General features: G+C 42.1%; 2 protein-coding genes across 3 annotated transcripts in view; one reads left to right on the forward strand and one right to left on the reverse strand.

Annotated features, from left to right (window-relative positions):
• The window catches only part of IGFBP4 (insulin like growth factor binding protein 4), a 58,016-nt gene extending 46,960 nt beyond the window's left edge, over positions 1–11,056 (reverse strand). The window contains exon 1 of one of the 2 annotated variants that reach the window (XM_073683351.1): positions 10,517–11,056. In XM_073683351.1, the coding sequence (XP_073539452.1) occupies positions 10,517–10,862 (346 nt within the window). In that variant the 5' untranslated portion in view covers positions 10,863–11,056. The remainder of the gene's footprint in view (positions 1–10,516) is intronic. The other variant, XM_073683352.1, reaches the window with a different exon arrangement.
• A 3,733-nt stretch (positions 11,057–14,789) lies between these two features.
• Positions 14,790–22,335, forward strand: part of LOC141272537 (uncharacterized) — a 48,693-nt gene continuing 41,147 nt past the window's right edge. The window contains exon 1 of the mRNA XM_073683357.1: positions 14,790–14,907. The gene's annotated coding sequence lies outside the window, so the exon portion shown is untranslated. The remainder of the gene's footprint in view (positions 14,908–22,335) is intronic.

A 22,335-nucleotide genomic window follows, 5' to 3' on the forward strand; every position in this document is an offset into this window, starting at 1 on the left:
GCACGGGGGAACACAGGAATGTGCTACCCCCTCGCGCCCTCGTATAGGGGGAGGTGTGATGAACCTGTAGCCGCCATCTTGGTAATGATAAATCATATCCAGGGATGGCCACACTTCAGCAGCCCCCACCCTTGGGACCTTCTGTTAAAACGTCAACTAGATAGTTTCCCCCCATCCAGGCTCCTGTAAGATAAGAAGCCTACTTAACACTTGAATGCTAGGAGCTTCAAAGACTTCGAGAGGAAACACAGCCAGCAGGGGGGGGTGCTTCGTCTATCTGTACCTGACCATTTGTCCCATAGGACTAGTTTCTTTGTCTGTCACAAGCATGGAGGCATAAGATATAGAAACATGAATAGTACACGCATGTTGCGTGGGATGGGCCAATAAAAAAATATCACGGCGTCCCGGAGCCATTGCGCACACAAGCCTCCGCGGTAGACGTTTGTACGTGCTCTGGAAGCCAAGATATAGCGCGGAGCCATTCCTGAGGACCGTATGGTATCATAATTGATATCAAAAGGTCGGTTACGGCGGCCCGAATCCATGGGAACCCCTGGGGGTATCATGAGACCATCCCAGAAGAAGTTATTGGGTTCCATAGAATTTGGGCTTCTGATCGAAGTTAGACCTGAGGGTGGAGACTGAGCCAGCTGACCTCACCAGCAGTGGGCGGGACGGGGCAGGTAAGATAGCAGGACAGACAAGAGACAAGTCAGTTTTTGACCCAAGAGTGGTGTGCTGAACATCTGAGCACCAGCTGAGGCCACCAAGGGGAGGAGCAGTTTGACCATGCGGTGGTAGGCCTCAGCCTGTAACAAAGAACCGTGCCTGCGACCGCAGAATCCTCTCCCTGCGTCACAAGAAAATCAAGAAACCGGTAACTGATATGCTGTGGTGATTCTGTGTGTTGTATTCCATTGTTGTATAGTTTAGCCTGACCTTATACCTGTGTATATTTAGTTGTATATCGTGTATCTAGTGTATTATTATAATCAATTACCTCAAGTAATTGTGGGCCTGCCTTTTATTCTGCATAACGAACGCACGTCCGTGTGAGCTCGGCTCAAGCCAAAACGCTACCCAGGGTTGGTTCCTGACCCGATATAGGCCCATTCACGGACTGGGCGTATATCTAAAATAGGGACTGGTGGCAGCATACCAACTGGGGATTGGGGAAGGCTGGTAGTGACGGTCGGAGGTTCAGATATATATATTCCTGGCGCGGCCAAGGAAGATATATATACCGCCCTCACTACAGAGGGCCCCGATACCCAGTAGGTTACAGGACAGTCTCCCTGGCGACCGCTTATCCTAGGTGCAGTTCCTTGACTGACCTGAGGCTAAGAGGGCGCTAGCGAGTTGTGCTGTGTAGTGACGTTACGGTTTAGTGACGTTGAAGGGATAACACACTACCGTGTTCCCTGCGCTGGTTGCAGCTTCCTGGCACTACTTTCTCTAGGTGCAGTACCTTGACTGACCTGAGAGGTAAGGGGGCGCCAGAGAGCTGCACCCACCGGCCGGCTTTCATCACAGATAAGAAAGTGTTTTTGTTTGCATATATTATATATAGGGAGTGGGGAGGGCCTTCCAATAAGGGAGTCAATGGAAGGCTGTAGGGATATAGTTAATACACACTGGGTAAGATAAAGTTAAATGTTTGGGAATAGCCCACATACTGGGAGGAGTTAAAGCAAACAAAAAGGGGAAGCACTTCCTGAATAGGGGAATCTCAGACAGTGTTAGTGCAAGGTTCAAGGTCAGTTCAAGGAGAAGCAGCAATGGGCCCTAACAGTATCAAGCTTCCAAACAGCATGAGGGTGCATAGGAAGCCTAGCGCAAATCCTTGGACGGTCCGTGGCCAATTGCCCAGAATAGGCAGTGAAGTCCATGTCTCATTCTCTTCTAAGAGGAAGAGGCTAGTCGGGGAAGAGCAAGGTGGTGGGTCTCAGGAAAGCTGGGTTGCCAGGCAGGGAGTCCCTAGTGCCAGCAGAAGCTGTTGAGGTGGGGACAGTTCTGGCAGACCGGAGGCAGGACCTTGAAGCGTACTGTTGTGTGGGAACATCAACCAGAGGGGCTCTGCCCTATACTGTATGCCGCAGCCGAATGTATCTGAACTGTATAGAAAACCGAACCTGTTGAATCGGACCCAAGGTCTCCTGGTGTGTTACTAATCTCGGTCCCGAGGACAGCGATGCAGCAGAGGCTTCCGGCCTACAAGCAAGAGCAGAACGAATACAACACAGCACACATGGGAAAAATATCAGTTTACAAGTGGGGTGTCAAGGTGACGAGAAGTCAGAACCGGCCCACAGCACTGGCCCTGAGGCCCCCTTCATCTATTTGATTGATACAAATACTATATAAAAGCAATTTATAAGATTTACTTTTTTTTGTGCTCAAACTTATTTTAAACCCTCAACTGGTGAGGTGGGGTTTTTGTCACGCAACTGGTGATGTGGGGTTTCCTATACCCCAGTGTTTAGAATTTTCTTATTTTTACAGAAAATGCAAAGATCACGTTTGTTTTAATCGTTTTCTTATTGGCGATTGATTACACATGAGTATAACAAATTTTTGACACCCACAAATGGATGGAAGCTAGTGAGACACGTATCCTCATACCAGCATTTTTCAATGAATGGCAGCCGAACAAAAATTCCATGGGGTGTGGCAAACCCCACCTTACCAGTTGAGGGTTAAAAAAATACTGTGTAGCTCATGGATAGAGCATTTTTGGAAGAACTAGCTGAGTCCTATTGATGAGACTTTTTTAATTATTGATTAATATTTTCTCTGTACAGTCAAGTTCCCAGGGCATTTTTAAGGTACAGGGAACACTGTCAAAATTAAACCCCCAAAAACAATGTCTATTTCCTGCTTTTTATTACATTATTTAGGGTCATCCAAAACTACAATTTGTTCTATAAAGGATAATGAAAAAAATTACAAAGTCATGGCTCTCGGAAGAAGAGCAAAAATAGCTGTGTAAGAGCCATGAAACATTGTAAGGATTTTAGGCAATGCAGGGTTCTCCTCTAAAAGGAAGGGTCAGTAATGGACTTACAGGGGATAAGTATATATAGATTTCAGGAAAATGGAGGGATCTGAACCCCATTTTGTTCTCTCCATAGAGCAGCATCTCTCTGTATGGCACTACAAGTTGTATGAGGTTATTTAACCATACAGTGAAACATTATAAGAAAATCTCATAGACTGGGTTATGCCTGCAGCAGGGCTTAAAGGGGTGTTGAATGGAACAAGGTTTCAAAGAAAACCAAAGAGAAAATCCACATGATGCTCCACCACAATTGGCTTTGCCCTTGACATAACACAGTATCAGTTTTGCCTGGACTGTTTCTTTAAAACGTATTTTCCTGATTCTCTACGTCCCTGTTGTTGTTGATTGGGCAGAAGTTTATCTCCCCTGCTGTTGAAAAACTACAATTCCCAGCATGTCCCAACTCCCTACTGTAATAATAAAGTGGATAGTGGCAGTAAATATAGTCTACTAAGTTTTTGGATTGAATGGGTTTTATAAGAGACAACTATTCGAAAGCAGAAATGTCCTTACATCTATTGTCACTTCCCTCCCCCATTCTTCTTAGCAGGCTACACAATCTACATTAGGCAACAGGGGGCGATGATGAGCACAGAATACAGAGCAACCAATTAATAATAGCTATGAGCAGCATCGGTCCGATAGTCTATTACATATAGGGGTCTCCCTACTATCTCCCAACAAATGATGTCGGGGAGAAGAAGCATGCGAGCATTTTAATTTCAATGGAGGCGTCTCATAGAGAGAGAACATTGGAACCAAGCTGTGCGCTCCTGTGTACTGGTGCAGGGGTATAGCGAATAGCTATAAAATGTGTATGGGGGCCTTTAGTGACTATGTTGGGATATTTTTGGCGAAGGGAGAACCAATGCAAATACTGGGAAAGAATAGACCTTTTTCTTATTAAGTAGGTGAGTGTAATACGAGCCCATCTTCCCGGGCTGGCTGAGTCTCTCTGTACCAGAAACCCCATGTTGATCTGTTTACTTTTTATGATCTGTTGACTTTTACTGTTTCGCATTGAATTCTTTCACAAATATTGAATTCCAAAGTGCAAATAACAACAAAAAGAGACCGAGAATCCCACAGACACCAGATCCATTATTCAGCTGTGTTAGTCAGGCACACAGTAATCTTGGGGATTACACTGTACACCTGAGAGTGCTGCTTTAAATTAGGGATAAAGACATTAATTAAGACAAAAATCTCAAGCCGTCTTGTTTATAAGGGATATTCTTAAAAAAATTAGTTATATGTAGAATAAGGGATAATTTGCTAATTCCTGGAGCTCTAACTGCTGGCACCACCAACGATCCCAAGATCGGGGCTCTGAAACCTTGACAATGGGGCTCTGCAGCCCAGTCCTGAATGGAGCGGATTTGCTCATACTCGACCTCCAGTCCATTCATTGTCTATGGGACAAGTAACCGAGTGCTCTACTCGGCTGTACTGACAATGAATGAAGCAGAGGCAAAGCATCAGGAAAGAGCGGCAGAGAGGTCTTCTCAGGGTTCCAGAGCACTTTTCTTGGGATCACTAGGGAGGCTCATTATTTGGACCCGTTAATAGGGGAAAACTTGATTTTTTGGGGAATAATCCTTTAAAAAAGTGCTGCAATGCAGGACTTATAGGTCTTATCTGAGAAGCAAAAAAAAAGTCTGCCATCAGCACCACTCGTGCACAGGCTATACCTATAGTTACTGGATTCTTCAGGTTAGTACGATAACGGTGATACCAAACATGTATGTTTTTTTTGTTTTTTTTTACATAGTGAAAAAATATGTGCTGCTGTTAAAGGCAAATGCTGTGTACCACAGCCAGCATCTGCCAGGTATAGTGGAGATTCAACACCTCAGCCGCTCCATATACATGTACCCATCTTTGGACGTATCAGTATGCTCAATGTGAGGATGGGGTAAATCTCATCTTGGGCAAAAATGTCATCTTGTGGTTCTCAGGAAGTCAGAGACTGACTTCCTGTCCACACAGGAAAGCATGTATCGGTGGCTGGTGGTCAGACTGGAAATCACATGACACAGTTGCCCATAATAAGGAGAGAAGATGTATGAATGTATGAATATAATGAGTTCTCATGAAGCAAATTACGTAGCTAGAACATTGACGGTCAGCTAGAATAATAAGTGAAAAAAAATTGCTGGAGTGATACCTAAAGTAAATGGGGATCAGCAAAATATAAGACTAGATATGCACAGTAGGGGCGCTATTTCTGGTATAAAGTAGGCTTTTTTTTCTGATCTCAGGCTACCATATTAAGTGGCTATATATGGCCTACTCCCACAACTCATTTGTAAGAAAAACACGGATTATAGATTATTGGATTCACTAAAAAAAAAAAATATATGAACCTAGGATTTTACATCATCTGTGCTAAGGGATTACATCAAACAGGTATTGCTACAATGCTTAAAAGGGAGTACATACTATATCTATGTCCATAGAGCTAGCTACAGTGGTGTCTTGCTAAGAGACCTAAGGAATATTGTGGCCACGGATTATTTTGGCCCCCTATACACTCCAGAAAGATGTATATACTTTTTTACCCCTAGGTCCTGCCAGGCCCAATATTACAGTACATAAAATTTTTCAAATTTTTTTGCCCAATAGTTTGTGATCACATGAGAATTTGACCTCCATGATCCAAACCTTTCTGCAAACAGAAATGGCCACGACCTTGAGGTTTTTGTTTTTTTTAGAAATAAAGACCCATTTCAATGGATTTACCATATTTTCATGTGTTTCCTCCACCAGTTAGACCACACAGGTGTGTTTGTTCCTGACTAAAGACACAGTCCACTCACTATGCAGGGAATTATCTCCATCCAAATGAATGGGGTTATGTTATGTGTCGCAGCACACCAAGTGGCATGGAGAGCTGCTATTCAGGAAAAATTTCGTAGGGATCTCTACCCTTAATTTTTTCCAGTTGGTGTTAAGGACCATAAGGTTCTGACTGAGGCCTTGTCAATGCAGTTAAATGACAAGTGACAAATCCCACACCAAGCTAATTCTTCCCTTATGAAGTAGATGATGTCTGCAGCGCTGTCTTGGGCTGTAAGAAGCTACGTGCATGATAACAACAGCCAAGTTTCTGGAGGAAAGACGTTAAAAAAATCCAGCTCTGGGTTGACTCCAGCAAACCTCCCAACATTACAAATTGCCAAATAGGGACATTTTCTGTATAGATTAAACAAAGAGATACTTATATATATTCAGAGCCAGGAGGCCTGAGCTAGTGGTTTATGATTTAAATTTTCAACCTTAAAGTGGTTGTCTCACATGAAATATTTATAACGTATACTGTGGATATGCCGTGAAGGTATCACGTGAGACAACCTCTCTGATAAGTGTTTTCACACTGCATCTTTTTTTCTTCATTTATTATATACATTGAGAAAGGTTGTGGTGCATACAGTAAATAGGTCTATAAGCTCTAATTTACTGTGTAAATGCCAATATTGCCCAAGCATTGGGGATCTTTTTGACTGTGTATAGAATAGTGCCTCAGGGTGAATTATTCCATACCATGGCATCTAATAAAATGAAAATACATATACCGCATAGAATTATTTTGTTTGCAATAGATGGTCATGGATGATGGATACCGCAGTATCACATCCATCACAGCCTTTCATTAGTCAATTAGCCATTCACAATGGAAACTTTCCTGGTGCATGCGTTTAACAGGAGGGAAAAAAACAGTGTGAAAAGAGTCTTAGCCTCAGAGAGGCTTATACAGCCCATCTGTGCAACCAGCCATTGGCGCACATGCGTGCAAGCTATCCCCTCGCCATGGTCTTGGGCTGGAGATGTATGGCAGAGGGCAGTATTAAGCCCCCTATACATATTAGACTAATGTTGGGTGAACCCACAGATATCGACAGGTTCAGCTGACACTCCAGTGTATGTAAGGGCTCCATATACAGTTAGGTCCATATATATTTGGACAGAGACAACATTTTTCTAATTTTGGTTCTAGACATTACCACAGTGAATTTTAAACAAAACAATTCAGATGCAGTTGAAGTTCAGACTTTCAGCTTTCATTTGAGGGTATCCACATTAAAATTGGATGAAAGGTTTAGGAGTTTCAGCTCCTTAACATGTGCCACCCTGTTTTTAAAGGGACCAAAAGTAATTGGACAATTGACTCCAAGGCTATTTCATGGACAGGTGTGGGCAATCCCTTCGTTATGTCATTCTCAATTAAGCAGATAAAAGGCCTGGAGTTGATTTGAGGTGTGGTGCTTGCATTTGGAAGGTTTTGCTGTGAAGTAAACATGCGGTCAAAGGAGCTCTCCATGCAGGTGAAACAAGCCATCCTTAAGCTGCAAAAACAGAAAAAACCCATCCGAGAAATTGCTACAATATTAGGAGTGGCAAAATCTACAGTTTGGTACATCCTAAGAAAGAAAGAAAGCACTGGTGAACTCATCAATACAAAAAGACCTGGGCGCCCATGGAAGACAACAGTGGTGGATGATCGCAGAATAATCTCCATGGTGAAGAGAAACCCCTTCACAACAGCCAACCAAGTGAACAACACTCTCCAGGAGGTAGGCGTATCAATATCCAAATCTACCATAAAGAGAAGACTGCATGAAAGTAAATACAGAGGGTTCACTGCATGGTGCAAGCCACTCATAAGCATCAGGAATAAAAAGGCTAGACTGGACTTTGCTAAAAACATCTAAAAAAGCCAGCACAGTTCTGGAAGAACATTCTTTGGACAGATGAAACCAAGATCAACCTCTACCAGAATGATGGAAAGAGAAAAGTATGGCGAAGACGTGGTACAGCTCATGATCCAAAGCATACCACATCATCTGTAAAACACGGCGGACACAGTGTGATGGCTTGGGCATGCATGGCTGCCAGTGGCACTGGGTCACTAGGGCAGAAGCAGCCGAATGAATTCTGATGTATTCAGAGCCATACTGTGTGCTCAGATCCAGCCAAATGCAGCCAAACTGATTGGTCGTCGTTTCATACTACAGATGGACAATGACCCAAAACATAAAACCAAAGCAACCCAGGGGTTTATTAAAGCAAAGAAGTGGAATATTCTTGAATGGCCAAGTCAGTCACCTGATCTCAACCCAATTGAGCATGCATTTCACTTGTTAAAGACTAAACTTCAGACAGAAAGGCCCACAAACAGCAACTGAAAACCACCGCAGTGAAGAGTGAAGGCATGGCAGAGCATCAAAAAGGAGGAAACACAGCGTTTGGTGATGTCCATGAGTTCAAGACTTCAGGCAGTCATTGCCAACAAAGGGTTTTCAACCAAGTACTAGAAATGAACATTTTATTTACAATTATTTAATCTGTCCAATTACTTTTGGTCCCTTTAAAAACAGGGTGGAACATGTTAAGGAGCTGAAACTCCTAAACCCTTCATCCAATTTTAATGTGGATACCCTCAAATGAAAGCTGAAAGTCTGAACTTCAACTGCATCTGAATTGTTTTGTTTAAAATTCATTGTGGTAATGTCTAGAACCAAAATTAGAAAAATGTTGTCTCTGTCCAAATATATATGGACCTAACTGTAACTGATTGTTGGGAGCGTTAAGGAAAAAGCATGTCTGATTTTGGACTGCCAATCCTTTTATTCTCCTGGAGATAAGCCGCCATCAGACATGTTTGGCGGCAGCTCTCTTAAAGAAAACCGAGGAGAGTTCAGCCGAACAAGAGCCGTCGTTGGTTGGTTCCAACAGAACCAATGTTCAGCTGACAGTCATCTAATATGTATGGTGGGCTTTAGAAAAATGCTCTTGTTTTATATTAATCCTGCAGCTTTCTTTCATTGCCTAGATCAAAATTGCTGCAATGCAGAGTGACCCATTACACGAGTAATGTCTGTACCCCTGGACTGTTACGTTGCATTTACACATGCGATATCAGGCCAATGAGACCAATATTACAGATTATAAAATTGGTCTGAGTTCGCCATTTCCTCATCTGTTGTAATCATCCAAAAATTAAACCCTCCTATTCCTTACAATGGAGCCGTCCTTCAGATATCTGTTTACTCTACAATCATTGGGTTTGTAAGACAGATTTTTAAGCACGTCAGATTAATTTTCGGGCAGATGAGACAGATTTTAATCATATGAAATGGACATTTACACAGGTTAATTTTGGTTCGGAATAGACAGAAGAAATGAGTGAATCGATTTGCGAACCCTGATCCCGCAGCCACGTCAGTGGTCCGTGGTTGCTGGACGGCAGACCTGTGAGCTGCCTCCCACCTGGCAGGATCCCTGGCGCCTCCTTTGTTATGTGGGCCATATGTCATCGTTGCGGACTTGAAGACTCCCATCCGGTGGCCAAGGCCACTAGTATGGCTGCTGGACCAGGGTCATGCAGATCATCTCACTCATCTCTATTAGAAATTGGTCAGGTATTTAACATGTAAATGCACCTTTACATCAGACACGGGACTGTTAAAAATGTATTGGGGGAAATCCTGCTAGCATTACAGATGGCAGATTAAAAGAAAAACAATAAATACATGTATGAAACCTACAAATTGCTTGTTATAAACCAACCAGGTACTTGCCAAAGCAATTGATTGATAGTAAAATTGTGACATAATCAATAAAATGAGAATAATCGTGAATGTCCAGTATTGAAACGTCTGGACAAATTCAATCACTCAGAGCGACTATAACTTAAAAAAATGAATCTATATGCCAATAGCATCGGGGGTGTATATATATATATATCATCCATTGGTGCTACTGGTGACTACTGCCTACATATAAAAAATGTGATTGCACCCAAATAATATGTCTAATAAGGGATATCCCTGTAGGAATTGGGACAAGGGCAGCATCCATCTCGTTGTAAGGACCAGATGTTGTAGACATCGTAGATGTTTCTGCCTACATTCTCTGCAGATCGCATATAATATATGATGCAGAACTGCTGTGCTAATTCTGTAAGGAAAATAAAAAAAAATCAACCTGTCTCTTTATTCTACCAAGAATTTCCATTTGCCTGTAAAGGTTGACGCAATTTCATATGTAATTGTCCAATCCCTACCCCAGTGCTTCATCTACCTACATACACGACTTGTCATTTAATCCTATAACTATATATGCAGATGTGGAGCTGCGATTAGGATCTTACAGAACAGACATCAATTTTCCATAATTAACCCTGTAGAGTAAGGTATGAGAAACAACCCCAGTCCATTCCCATCCATCACACCACATGCGGGTAGCTGCACATTACTATAAGCTATTGCTATACTAGTAAATCTGGGGCTAAAAGAGTTAAGAATTTCATTTGGTGGTATAGTATATCCTTTAGGCATTTCCTGCCTTTGAAGTGGGAGAGAGGAGGCAATTGCAAGTTCCTTAAGTCACAAGTTAAGAACAAGGTTGCATGAAGTTACTGTTTCCCTCTGCTCATTGTTGATTAATTCTCACCTGCTGTTGGGAATGTTCCCTGTATGGCTTCTATCTCCCCGATTTCAGTGCAGACCCCTTGTCCATGCATAAGGGTATGTAGGGGTCTTTCAGAACCTTTCGTAGGGTAACAGCGAAGCCCTGAGCCACATCGGGCAGTGTAGACCCCACATGGCATCCCTTTTTGGAGGGCACAGATGGCACAGCAACCGCACCCTGGTTCTCTCACCAGCTCCAGGCACCCAACAGGGTCCAGACAACGAATAAGCTTCTCCTGTGAGCAAGGGGGGCACTGTATGGCTTCATCAGCCCCTCCAAGAGATGCCAAAGAGATCACGATCAAGGCAAGGTGGCACTGCCCCAGCATTGTATTGTGTGTGGGCTAGCAGGTAAGGTTAAAGGTGAATGAGTGGGTATCGTTAGGGCTCAGCTGGCAGCCTGGTTAAGAGTTAGCACACTGGAACATGAAATGATGTAGTCTTAGCTGTGCTGCTCTCCATAGCAAGAATGAAGGGGACTGAGGTTTTACTGCACTGAGCAGATAGATGTGGACTTTATACTGGCTGTAAGCCACTCCTATCTCGAGTCCCACTGCTCGAGGAAAGGGGGAGAGAGCGAGGACTGGGAATGAGAGAGGGACAGCATGAGATGTAGGAGAAAGGAGAGAGGTAGAAGATATTCATATGTAAAGAAAAAGCTGACAGCAAACATAACGCTTCATATACAGGGCCCATAAACCCGATTCACACCCACAATGCTTTTTTTCCCAGGTTTTATTGTGTCTAGTCAAAATAATGAAAAGCATAACTATTCACGCCCTTAATTAGGCAGCGGCACCTTTGGCAGCCTCGAGTCTATAAATAGATCGCCATCAGCTTTGCACGAGGATGCTGCAGTTTTTCATTCTAGACGAAATTATTACACTGTTCAAAAGAAACAAGATTTAAAGGGTTTGTTCACTACCAGACAACCCATTATCAATGACTACGGGTGCAGCAAAAAGTAAAAAAATCTATATTCATCTCCAGGACCGATGCTGCTGCTCACTCTCAGCCCTCTGTCCCCTGCCCCTCCTGACACAGACAATGTCACGTAACCGCTGCAGCCAGTCAGCTGCCACTGATAAGCTGTAGCCTTCATATTTTTAGTTAGATATAACAGTGATTACCAAACTGAAATGGGAGTAATAATACCTATCAAAAGCACATGGCAAAACGCAACAGCTACAACAAAATTTAGCATAGGGCATAGCCTATAATAGTACATTTTTTTGGCATTAATATTATAATATTTGTATAGGAACAATGTAACTTTGGTACCCTGTTGGTATCTCCACCGCAACAGGATACACAATAAGCCATCACAACCAAAAATATCAGTCCCGCATAGTTCAGTGGATAGCAATGGGATTCGGGAAGCACCAGTCGTTGAAGGGGTTCTCCAATAATGTGATAAAATGGTCCCCGTCATGTAATTCAAACTTCAGGCCATCCTAGTCACGTGTGAGGAGGACTAAGGCTGGAGAAACACAGCTCCCGAGACCTGTGTCTCAACTGACAGAGCAGCTGTATTGTAAACCCAGAGCTGAGTACTGCAGAAGGGCGATGACAAGAGAAGAAATAGATCTTCTCCTCAGCTGAGTGCACACAGAGGACTGATGCTGGAGGCAGCTCTTGATTGCTTAGTCAGTCAAGGAAGAGATATTTCTACTGATGTCACAGCCCTGTTCTAGCAGCTTCTGTATGTGTGCAGCCTCGGTAATAGTACAGTTCTTCTTTCAATTGAGACACAGGTCTTGGGAGCTATGTTTCTTCAAACTACAGCAATCCATCCTGATTCATGATTAGGCTGGGCAGCCATTAGAATTATGTGATGGGAGCCATTTTATCACAGTCTTGGAGAACCTCTTCAATTTTCGTAAGGATAAGGCAAACGGGATTAAAGAGGTTTTCCAGTTTTGAATACTGCATGCGAGGGTATCATATTGTGTGTCGGGGACAAAGTAGGGATTCTGTGTATGGGGAAATATACTGTGGGAGAACCATGCTGTGTGTAGGGAATGTACTGTGTGGGCATCATACTATGTGGGGGGGCTATCGGCGCATCATACTGGGTGGAAGGGTCTGTTGGAGGGAAGTCATAATACTGTGGGGGGGCCTCATACTTTGATGGTCCCCACATACATCCCACACACACACATATTGTGTGGGGGAACAAAGTAGGGATATCATACTGTGTGGTGGAAATGGGGGCATCAGCTGTGTAGGAGAATCATAATGTTCTGGGGGAGACTGTCAGGGCATCATACTATTTGTGAGGGGACTAGTGGGTCATCATATCATGTGGGGGCATCATTCTGTGTATGGGGAAATGTACTGTGGGAGAACCATGCTGTGTGTGGGGAATGTACTGTGTGGGCATCATACCATGTGGGGGGCTATCGGCGCATCATACTGGGTGGAAGAGCCTGTTGGAGGGGGATCATGATACTGTGGGGGCCTCATACTCTGTGTGCGTGAGACGTATGTGGGGACCACCATCATATTGTGTGGGGATTGTTTATTAGGCATCATACTGTGTGAGGGAGGCCAGGGGGGCATCATACTCTGATGGGCTGTTGTGGCATAATAGTGTGGGTTGGGGAAATCATACTGTCTGGATGGGCAGTGGGGGCATAATACAGTGTGTGCAGCATCATTCTGTCTGTAATGGTAATGTAGTGGCGTCATTCTGAGTGATGAACACTGGGGGCCATATACAGTGCAGGAGGGGCTTGTATGGGTATTATACTGCATGTGGGGGCACTGTGGAAGTCTCATACTGTGTGGGGGCATGTGAGGGCATCATGCTGTATGTGGGGGTTTGTGGGGAGATCATACTATGTATGGGGTGCTGAGGGGGCCTTATACTGCTTGCAGTTGAACGTGCTGTGCCAGTATCATACTATATGGGGGCACTGTGTAAGCATCACATTGTGTGCAAGAGGCTGTGGGACATCATACTGTGCATGGGGGATTCTACTGTGGTGCATCCTACTGTGGGAGGTGGCATAAAACCAATAGATGGTGTAAATTTATCATGGAGCATGAGGTATGGTGTTAAAATTGGTGCATTTTAAGACAGTCTAGTCAAAGGGTCTAAATCAACATTGCATTGTTGCCAGTTTTTTATGTGAATACCTCTGAATTAGTAACTTTTTGATTTGCGACAGATTCATCAAAGAATGCACGCTTATCTTAAAGTTGTCTTTTTTTGTTTAGTTAGTTTTCTGATTTTAATGTGGCTTTTCCAGATGTTTTAGATTGATCCATCAAATGTAACTTTTTAAAAAGTGGCAAAATTTGACTCAGATATACTCCAGTCCTCTCCTGGGGTGATTTAGGTGTGTCATATATTTTGGCTCAATTTGCAACATTTCATGAAATGTGTGACTTTTTGATATTAAAAGTCACAAAACAGGTCAAAGACAGAAGAGAAGTGCTTTTTTATATGGCACAAATTTCAAGAAACGTGCACCATTTTGAAGAAAACCACAAAACAAAAAGGAAAAGTGAAATGCAAATCATGAATCAGAGCAAAAATCTGCACTGTCTAAATATTAGACATAATTAGTGAATCTGCCCCAAAGTTAATTTACAAATTGCATAATTTTATATATGCATTATACAATGAATTTCACTAATACTGTAAAAGTGACAGCTCTTGCTTTTATTTCCTAACCCAAAGTCAGGTTCCAAGGGACACCAAGATTCAATCAAGCAAGGTTTCATTCACACGTCAGTTTTTCACGTACGAGTTCTATCCGTGTTTTTACTTTTGAAGTCGTACCAATTATACTCTATGGAGCTGTTCACATGCTTGTGTCTTTGGAGGACCAAGTGGCGGGGGAGTATCTAGGGGGAACCAGGAGGGGCATTTGCTCCGAGCGTAGCCAACAGGGGGCATTGTTGAGTCGCTTATTGCAGCGGTTTGATGTGTCTCCCTGGGGACGGCATTTTGCTGCTCCCCTTGAAGTAGGATTCAATCATACTCCGAGCTGGCTGTTAAACTGACAGCCAGCGCTGAGAGCATGTAACATGCTGGTTCCATGCACTCAATTGTGTCTTTCAGGCGCGAGTACAGTTGAAGCTCTTCCAGCACTTTCGGGGTCAAGGCAATGTTAGCAGTGTGATCTAGTCACCATAAGGGGGACAATGTGGCGGTCATAATTTGTGCAGAGAGCATAATGTCTGGGACATTCTAATGACATTGTTATTTTTAAGGGCACCATTTCAGGGTGTGCAGCAGAAGACTGAAGAAGATGGAAGTCTGCAGAGACGAGCTGTGGATGTGAAAAGTCATCATGGTGTCTGGACTAGGTGGAGACGAACGTGATGAGAATGACTCCAATCAGAAAAGATGACACATTTAAGGTACCTGGATGTAAATGTTTATTTGTGCTACTGCCTGCGTCTCATCAGTACTGTGGCTTCTGTATAGTCCACAGTATGATGATGGCAGATAGCAACAACTCCCAGTATCTCCTTACCATTGTTAAGGATATACTGGAAATGGTAGGTTCATGTGAATTATATATGGGTCTGACCTGCCATTCCATTTGATTGTTTTACCAAGCTTGATGATGTATTCATGTAGTCATGTATTATGATGGTTCTGGTAATATATTTCTGTACTGTTGGTGGTTCTGGTGTTGTATTTCTGGATTTGATTATGTATTCCAGTACTGATGGTGGTTCTGGTGATATATTTCTGTACTGTTGATGGTTCTGGTGCTGTATTTATGTACTGATGGTGCTTCTGGCAATCTGGTGATATGTATTCATGTACTAATGGTGCTTCTGGTGTTATATTCCAGTACTGATGATGGTTCTCGTAACGTATTTCATTTACTGATGGTGGCTCTCGTGATGTATTTCTGTAATGATGTGGATTCTGGTGATGTGCTTCTGTATTGATTGTGGTTCTGGGTCTGTATTATTGTACTAATAATGGTTGTGATATAGTATTTCTGTACTGTTGGTAGTTCTGGTGCTGCATTCCTGTAGTTATGATACTTCTGATAATGTTTTGATGTACTGATGTGGTTGTGATACTGTATTCCTGTACTGTTGATGGTTCAGGTGTTGTATTTCTGCACTGTTGGTAGTTCTGTTGCTGGATTCCTGTACTGTTGTTGATTCTGATCCTGTACACATGTAGCAATCCACAACTTTTCAGATAACGTGAAACATGGCTATGTTGATAAAGTATTGTCTTCTGACTAGTTAAGGGTTACTACATGTGTATCTATGTTTGGAGCATTAATTATAAAGTTAAGCACTGTTGTTTACCCAATCCTAATAACATGTAAAAACACATTGTCATGATTCGGCTCTGCTTGCTGGTTTCAGTGGTCATCACATGACCACTCATATGCGATTTTCATACAGTCACGTGCGACTAGCTTCTCTCAATGAAGCAGGGGGTTTAATTTTTCACTAAACATTGAGAAAATTAGGGGGAGAAGCTAGTCACCACATGAGGTTGCCAAGCTCAATGTTTGCCCTGGGTGCAGGAAAATCTAGATTTGCCTCTGCCAAGTGGACCGCTATTGTTCTGAGTCACAAATCAAACTCGCCAATACAAGTCTATGGGTCGGTGAAAAAAAAGGGACAGCTCTCAGATATTAACCATATGCCTTCAGATTTTCACTGCCTGTTTGCTAGGAGAAGCTTGAAAAATCGCCAAAACACTGATGACATTTTGCATACAAGAAAAATTGCTGAAGTCTGAATGAGCCCTAAGGCTGAACTCAAACGTTTCTTATTTACTGTCCTTATACAGACCACACAGCCTGGATTGACTGTGGATCTTCTAACCCGTGGTCAGTCCAGGCATTGTGATCCATATTCGGATCATGAAAATCAGATGTTTGAATTCAGCCTAAGTCTGCACAATGAGGATGATGGGATATGGATAGGATGGGGGTAGATGTCAGGCAGAGCTAATAGTAAGTGACCAGGCAGTGACCAGTTGTCAGAACAAACAAAGCCGCTAAACTAATATACCTAACATGTGACAGGTAGGTGTCAGACAGCTACTTTCTGTTTCAGAAACTAATTGCAGGAAAAGTCTAGAGTAGAAAAAAATGAATTTTCAAGAAAAACACTGAACCCAGTTACTGCACAAAATGAGATCTATTTAGCTTTCCTGTTTGCTTAGAAGCAGCCTTTAAAGGGATTGTCCAGCTCCAACAAAAACCTAACAGTCAGGAACTTCCTGGAAGTGATGACATCCAGTTATTGAATCACGTGACCACTGAGGCCTGTGATTGGCTGCAGCGGTCAGGTGACTGAAATGGTGCATCATCAAAGCCCATCCAATGATCCAGAGTAAAGTCACCTAACTGCTACAGGCCTCAGCCAGGAATTGCAGACGTAAGAGGGATGGTTATAGATGACTTCTATACGGTTATATGAATAAGGGCTGAAGATGAAATCCGCAATTAATTCTGAAAAAAGAATTGACAAGATATGGATTCAAAAATGCCAATTACATGTTTATATACATTTGGCAAATATACCTAACATGTAGATGAGATTTGTTAAAAATCATCTACTTAGCTAATCAGGTATTACATTTCAATATTACCCATGCAAATCTATGGGTCGGTGAGAATCACTGACAGCACATGGATGACATCAGTGTACACTCCTTGTGCTGTCCGTGATTAACATTGCAATGGATAGGAGAAGTTTTATAATTTATTTATTTTTCATTATTTACAGTATTTTACTGATTGTTAAACCTGATTCACTGACCAAACAGCGATGAAACTCAGATCCAAAACACTGTTGAACAACGGTCCTTATTTTTACATGCAATCAAAATCACGGACGTCTGAATGAGGCCTTAAGCTGCGGATGTGTCGCTGGCAAACCTACAGAAATGTTTCCCTCGTTTTTCAGTAGAGTAAATATATAGTAAAATGGTGTAATTTAAACTATAACTCATTCTGCAAAAAAGAAGCCATCAAGCGGCTACGAGGACAGAAATGTAAAAAGCTATGAAAAAAACAAAAAGCAATAGTGAATAAAAATGAAAAATTCCCTGGTCCTTGAGAAGTTAACAACTGGCCAATTGTCATTACAAGAAGTAGCTCACTATTAGAGATGAGCAAACCCGAACTTAAAATCAATGATCACTGTTCTTAACATCATAGTGGAAAGCTATGGCACAGAGGTTTCTGTCGCATCTGGTCCCTTGTGTCTGAGGTGCCTGAAAAGTCACTGTGCCTCATAAGAAGACAACAGTATATTAAAAAGCACATGGTGGGTAGTGGGTCCTGTTACAGAATTTGAATTGGGGCTGAGGAGGTTTTGCCTTTAACAAGGAAGAACCCCTGCAAACAGTTGTAACTACTAAAATGATTTTTTTGTTTAAATACGATTTTTGTGTTATATGAATTTATTTTACAAATTGTTGGCAATGGATCACAATCTTCATAAAAAAAAAAAAGAAAAATCTTGTAATTTTCACACTGGGGCTTTTTTATCTCTCATTTCATATTGTTTCAGGAAACAACACATGTACATTAGGCACAATGATCTTACTTTGACCCTACATGTTGTATTGAAGCATCTAATGAGTGTGTGCAAAGGTCATTGTGAAGTGTTTAAGGTTCAGCTGTAACACCGCCTATAGTGACTGGTGGATCCTGTGTTAACAGCTGTGTTTGTGTATAGATGTGTTGTCCTGTCATTGTAATCCTGCAGATAAAGAAACTACTATAAACTTTTCCTGAAAGCACAGGAAGCAAAATGTCTCAGGGGCCAGTATGAAAATTTCAAGATTACTATTTTTTTTTTTTTCTATAAACATTGTGATATTGAAGAAATTTTTTTTTTAAATTAGGTCATTTTCTGATGATAGCTTCCCTTTGTTCTTTTAGCAGCCAATCCTTTTGTTTTCCCTTGAAATAAGCCACCACTGGAGGAGCCTGGCAGTGGCTCTATCATAGTGAATATAGGAGCGCTCGGCTGAGCCTACCAATCCTGTTTAGGGGGGTAATGGCATAGATAGTTTTTGGGGGACCGTGAAGAATCTTGAGTGTAAAAGAACTTTTGACTAGGTTGTTGGGAACTGAGCGCCGATCAGTACCTTCATTCAGCAACAATAACGCTACCGATAAACCACATGGTTACGCCAGCGTCTAAAAGACGTCATGTGCACATAGGATTTTCACTATGAATTTATAGGGCTTGCCAGTTGTCACATTCTGGAATAATATATGTTGTCAGAAAGGAAAACATTTCTGCTATTTTTTAAAAAAAAAATACAGCTTACTGGCAAATATCGGGTTCTGGATTAGGCAAGATTGGCAGATGAACTGCGTTGATAGTGTGATTTTTATTTTAAAGGATGTGGATTTGGCAGAAGCCGGGTTCTGGACTTGAAGTTATTGCCAGTCAAATACCAGTTGCTGTAACTTGTCATTTTGCTCAGAGGTTACGGACTTATAAGATGATGTGTTGGTAGAAATGGAGGATTTTCTCTCTCAAATTACCAATAGATATTTAGGTTGTGGATTTTTTGCCACACAGGTTTTTCTTTTAAGTAGATTTTTACAGCTGTAAAATCCACATCCAAAAACTGCATCAAGAAATCAAGTTTTTGAAGCGTCCTTTGTTGCTGCTTTTGTGCATAGGGCGTCCTTTCTACTCCAGTTAATTTAGGAGTCAAATTTGGAGCGTTTTTTTTTTCCTCTCAAGCAGAAACACATCAACAATTAACATATTGCTTCTCGTTTAGGATATGTTCACGCACCGTTTTTACACGGATTTTGGAGGTGTGTTGATTTTTTCATGAATTTTTTTTCTACATCGAAAAAGAAACAGTATGTCGATTTCTGAGGCATTTCTACTTGAAAAACATATGCAAATTTGATTATGGGATAAAATGGAGCAGAAAAAACAACCCATACACAAAAACTGCATAAAAAAAACTTTAAAACTTTTAAAAAGTACTTTGACAGAAAAATCCATGTAAGAAAACAAATCTCAGTATGAACATATCCTAATTAGAGGGTAAGTGCAGAAAGCAGATATTTACATGAATAATGGAACAGAGTCTGCTTCTAAATCCACATGAGAAACGCCTATAGTGCACACGGCGCTGTTTTTATTCCCTCAAACTATGTTTTCTCTGAAACACCAGGGCGTCCCTGAGCAAAACATATCTGGCTACAATTGCACGGCCATGTTCTGATTCATACTGCCGTGGTTTGAGCTGCATGGATTTAAAGGCAACCTGACAGCTGATACATGCTGCACGGTCCCCGAGCAGCATGTATCAGCACTGGCTGCATAATCTCAGCCATATATGTTTACTTCTGAAACGCTGCGGCGTTTCATGGGAAAAATATAGTTTAATAGATACCTGGGACCAAGGCACACGGGAGACTAGTTGGACAGCATGGATTGGACTGCATGTATCAGCTGTCAGGTTCACTTTAAATATAAGATCCTTTTAGATGTATTCGTCCAGACGTCCAAGGCACCTGAGGATTGGATGAAAAAACCTTAGCTTGTATTTAACCCAACCATAAAAAATGCATTGCAATGTTTTGGCCAAAATGGCCTTTGTCAAGCCAAAACTGGACTAAAATAAAACATAGCACATATATTAAATGCACATTCCCCTAAACATTATTTTCAGGACTAACTATTTTAGGCCACAGCCCCACTATCAGTATTCGGTCAGTATTTTTTCTCAGGAGTGGGAGACAAAACCAGGTGAAGAACAATCAGAGAAAAGGTATAATAGAAACAAGTCACCAATTCTGTATTTATCACCCACTCCTGGTTTTGGCTCCCACTCCTGAGAAAAAATACTGCCCGAAAACTGATAGTGGGGCTGCGGCCTTACTCTGATTTCTTGATGCTTCTTTTAGATCTCCTGTGCATGAGCAGATAATCGTGCAGTCGTAACACACGACGAGAAAACTATGTCAGACAAGATGGGAAGAAGAGAAACAAAAAAATAAATCCCCCACTGGTCACCAGTCCCGCAACCACAGCCCCCTACATCTAGTCTTCACACATTTTTGTTTGGCTCTTCAGTCTTCACTTATCACTGAATAGGCCTCAGTTGCCCAAGGCCTTGTAATCACCTCAGACGACATGGTGCCATGACGTGCAGGACCCGTGGTGCTGTCTAGAGGCATGTCGTGACATCATGACATAAATCGTGACTTCTGAGACCTACTTGATAGAAAATGTTAAAAACCCAAGAGGTCATTGGGGAGCTGCAGGGTTGAGCAGCGAGGAGAGGCTTTTGTTTTTTTATGGCCTCCTACAATTCAGCGGAGATGGTGGCCACTATTTTGCTGAATTCAAACAAAGCGAATAACCAAAAATTATAACTGGAGTTATTGTAAAATTTGAGGGTAATCAAATTAGAGTCGCTCATCTCTAACATATATTATATATGCAGTATGTACACACACAATGGTATATACAGTGCAGTTTGTAGTCACAGCCATGATATCTCAAGCCCCCCAGAGGTAATGATTATGATGCCGTCCTGTCTTACTAATTATAATATATATATATATATATATATATATATATATGTCACTGTAACACTGCTGTTATTATAGTACACATATAGGTAGGTCAGAGCATGCTGGGAAGTGTACTGTCTTACAGCTGGAGAGCCACAGGTTGGATAGCAATGCACTACACAAATATGTATTAGGAATTTTTCATAAGCAGATAAGAATTAATGTGGTTTTATGCAATATCCGGACATAGTTGCCACATGGCAAGCAGCGCTAGAGCATAACCGAACAGATACAGGCAGCATCTGGACTTCAGCAATGGCGTCCCGTTTATTAATATCGGCCGGATATTCAGATTTTCAGTCTTGCATATTGCAGGGTTTGCGAGGTCGGTGTATTTCTCATTTGTTATATTGGTTGAAGTAGATCGCGAGCTGCACGACTCATATACTGATCACTGCTGCCTCCTAGTGGATTTTTCTTGAAAAGAGGAGTTCAAACATTTCTCATATCTATTGCATCTGTTTAGAGCTCTAGAAAATATTAAAGGGGTCGTCCACATTTTTTTTTTACTTAAAGGAATTTTCCAGATTTGGAAAAAAAAAACACCTGTTTCTTGGCTGCAAAAAAAAAAAATAAAAATGTTTACTCACCCTCTCCGGGTCCAATAAGTGAGCTCAGTGGCACATCTTGTCAGCTCGGCAAAGCCACTGAGCTCAGTGACAGCAACCAAATAACAGAGACTGGGGCAGCGGCAGAGATACTGCGCCAGACCACGGGAGGGTAAGGAAAGAATAATTTGGTTTTTTTTTTTTACAACAAACTGTACATATCAGGAAAAGTTTTTTGAAATAGGACAACCCTTTTAAGCTGAAGACGTTAAGGTGCCAATAATATAAATAAATTCAGGACATTTAAGCCATGCCCATGGAATGTCCCCAATGTCGCGGTGTCCTAGTAAGTGGTAGGCATGCCAAAAGTGAACACTGTCCTGGTAAGGCTGCCGTGGGAGTCTGAACTGGACACCGGACCAGGGCAGAGAGAATCTATTTGCGCGTTAGCATGGAAGCGTCATATCTCCCATGTGTCTCCAGCAATCAGTCCATCTAATGCACACATGTCAAACTTGGGCCTGTGGGCCAAATTTGGCCCTTAATGCCATATGGAGGACTATGTGGGGCCATTATTCTGTATGGAGGGCTACGTGTGGCCAATTATACTGTGTGGAGGGTTGTTTGGGGATCACAGTTGGGGCCTCATACTGTGTTGGGGTCACCATACTTTGCCAGGCAAGTTGAGG

The sequence above is a fragment of the Phyllobates terribilis genome, unplaced genomic scaffold (assembly GCF_046119375.1).
Source record: "Phyllobates terribilis strain yellow unplaced genomic scaffold, ASM4611937v1 Scaffold_5__5_contigs__length_657084704, whole genome shotgun sequence".
Lineage (NCBI taxonomy): Eukaryota > Metazoa > Chordata > Amphibia > Anura > Dendrobatidae > Phyllobates > Phyllobates terribilis.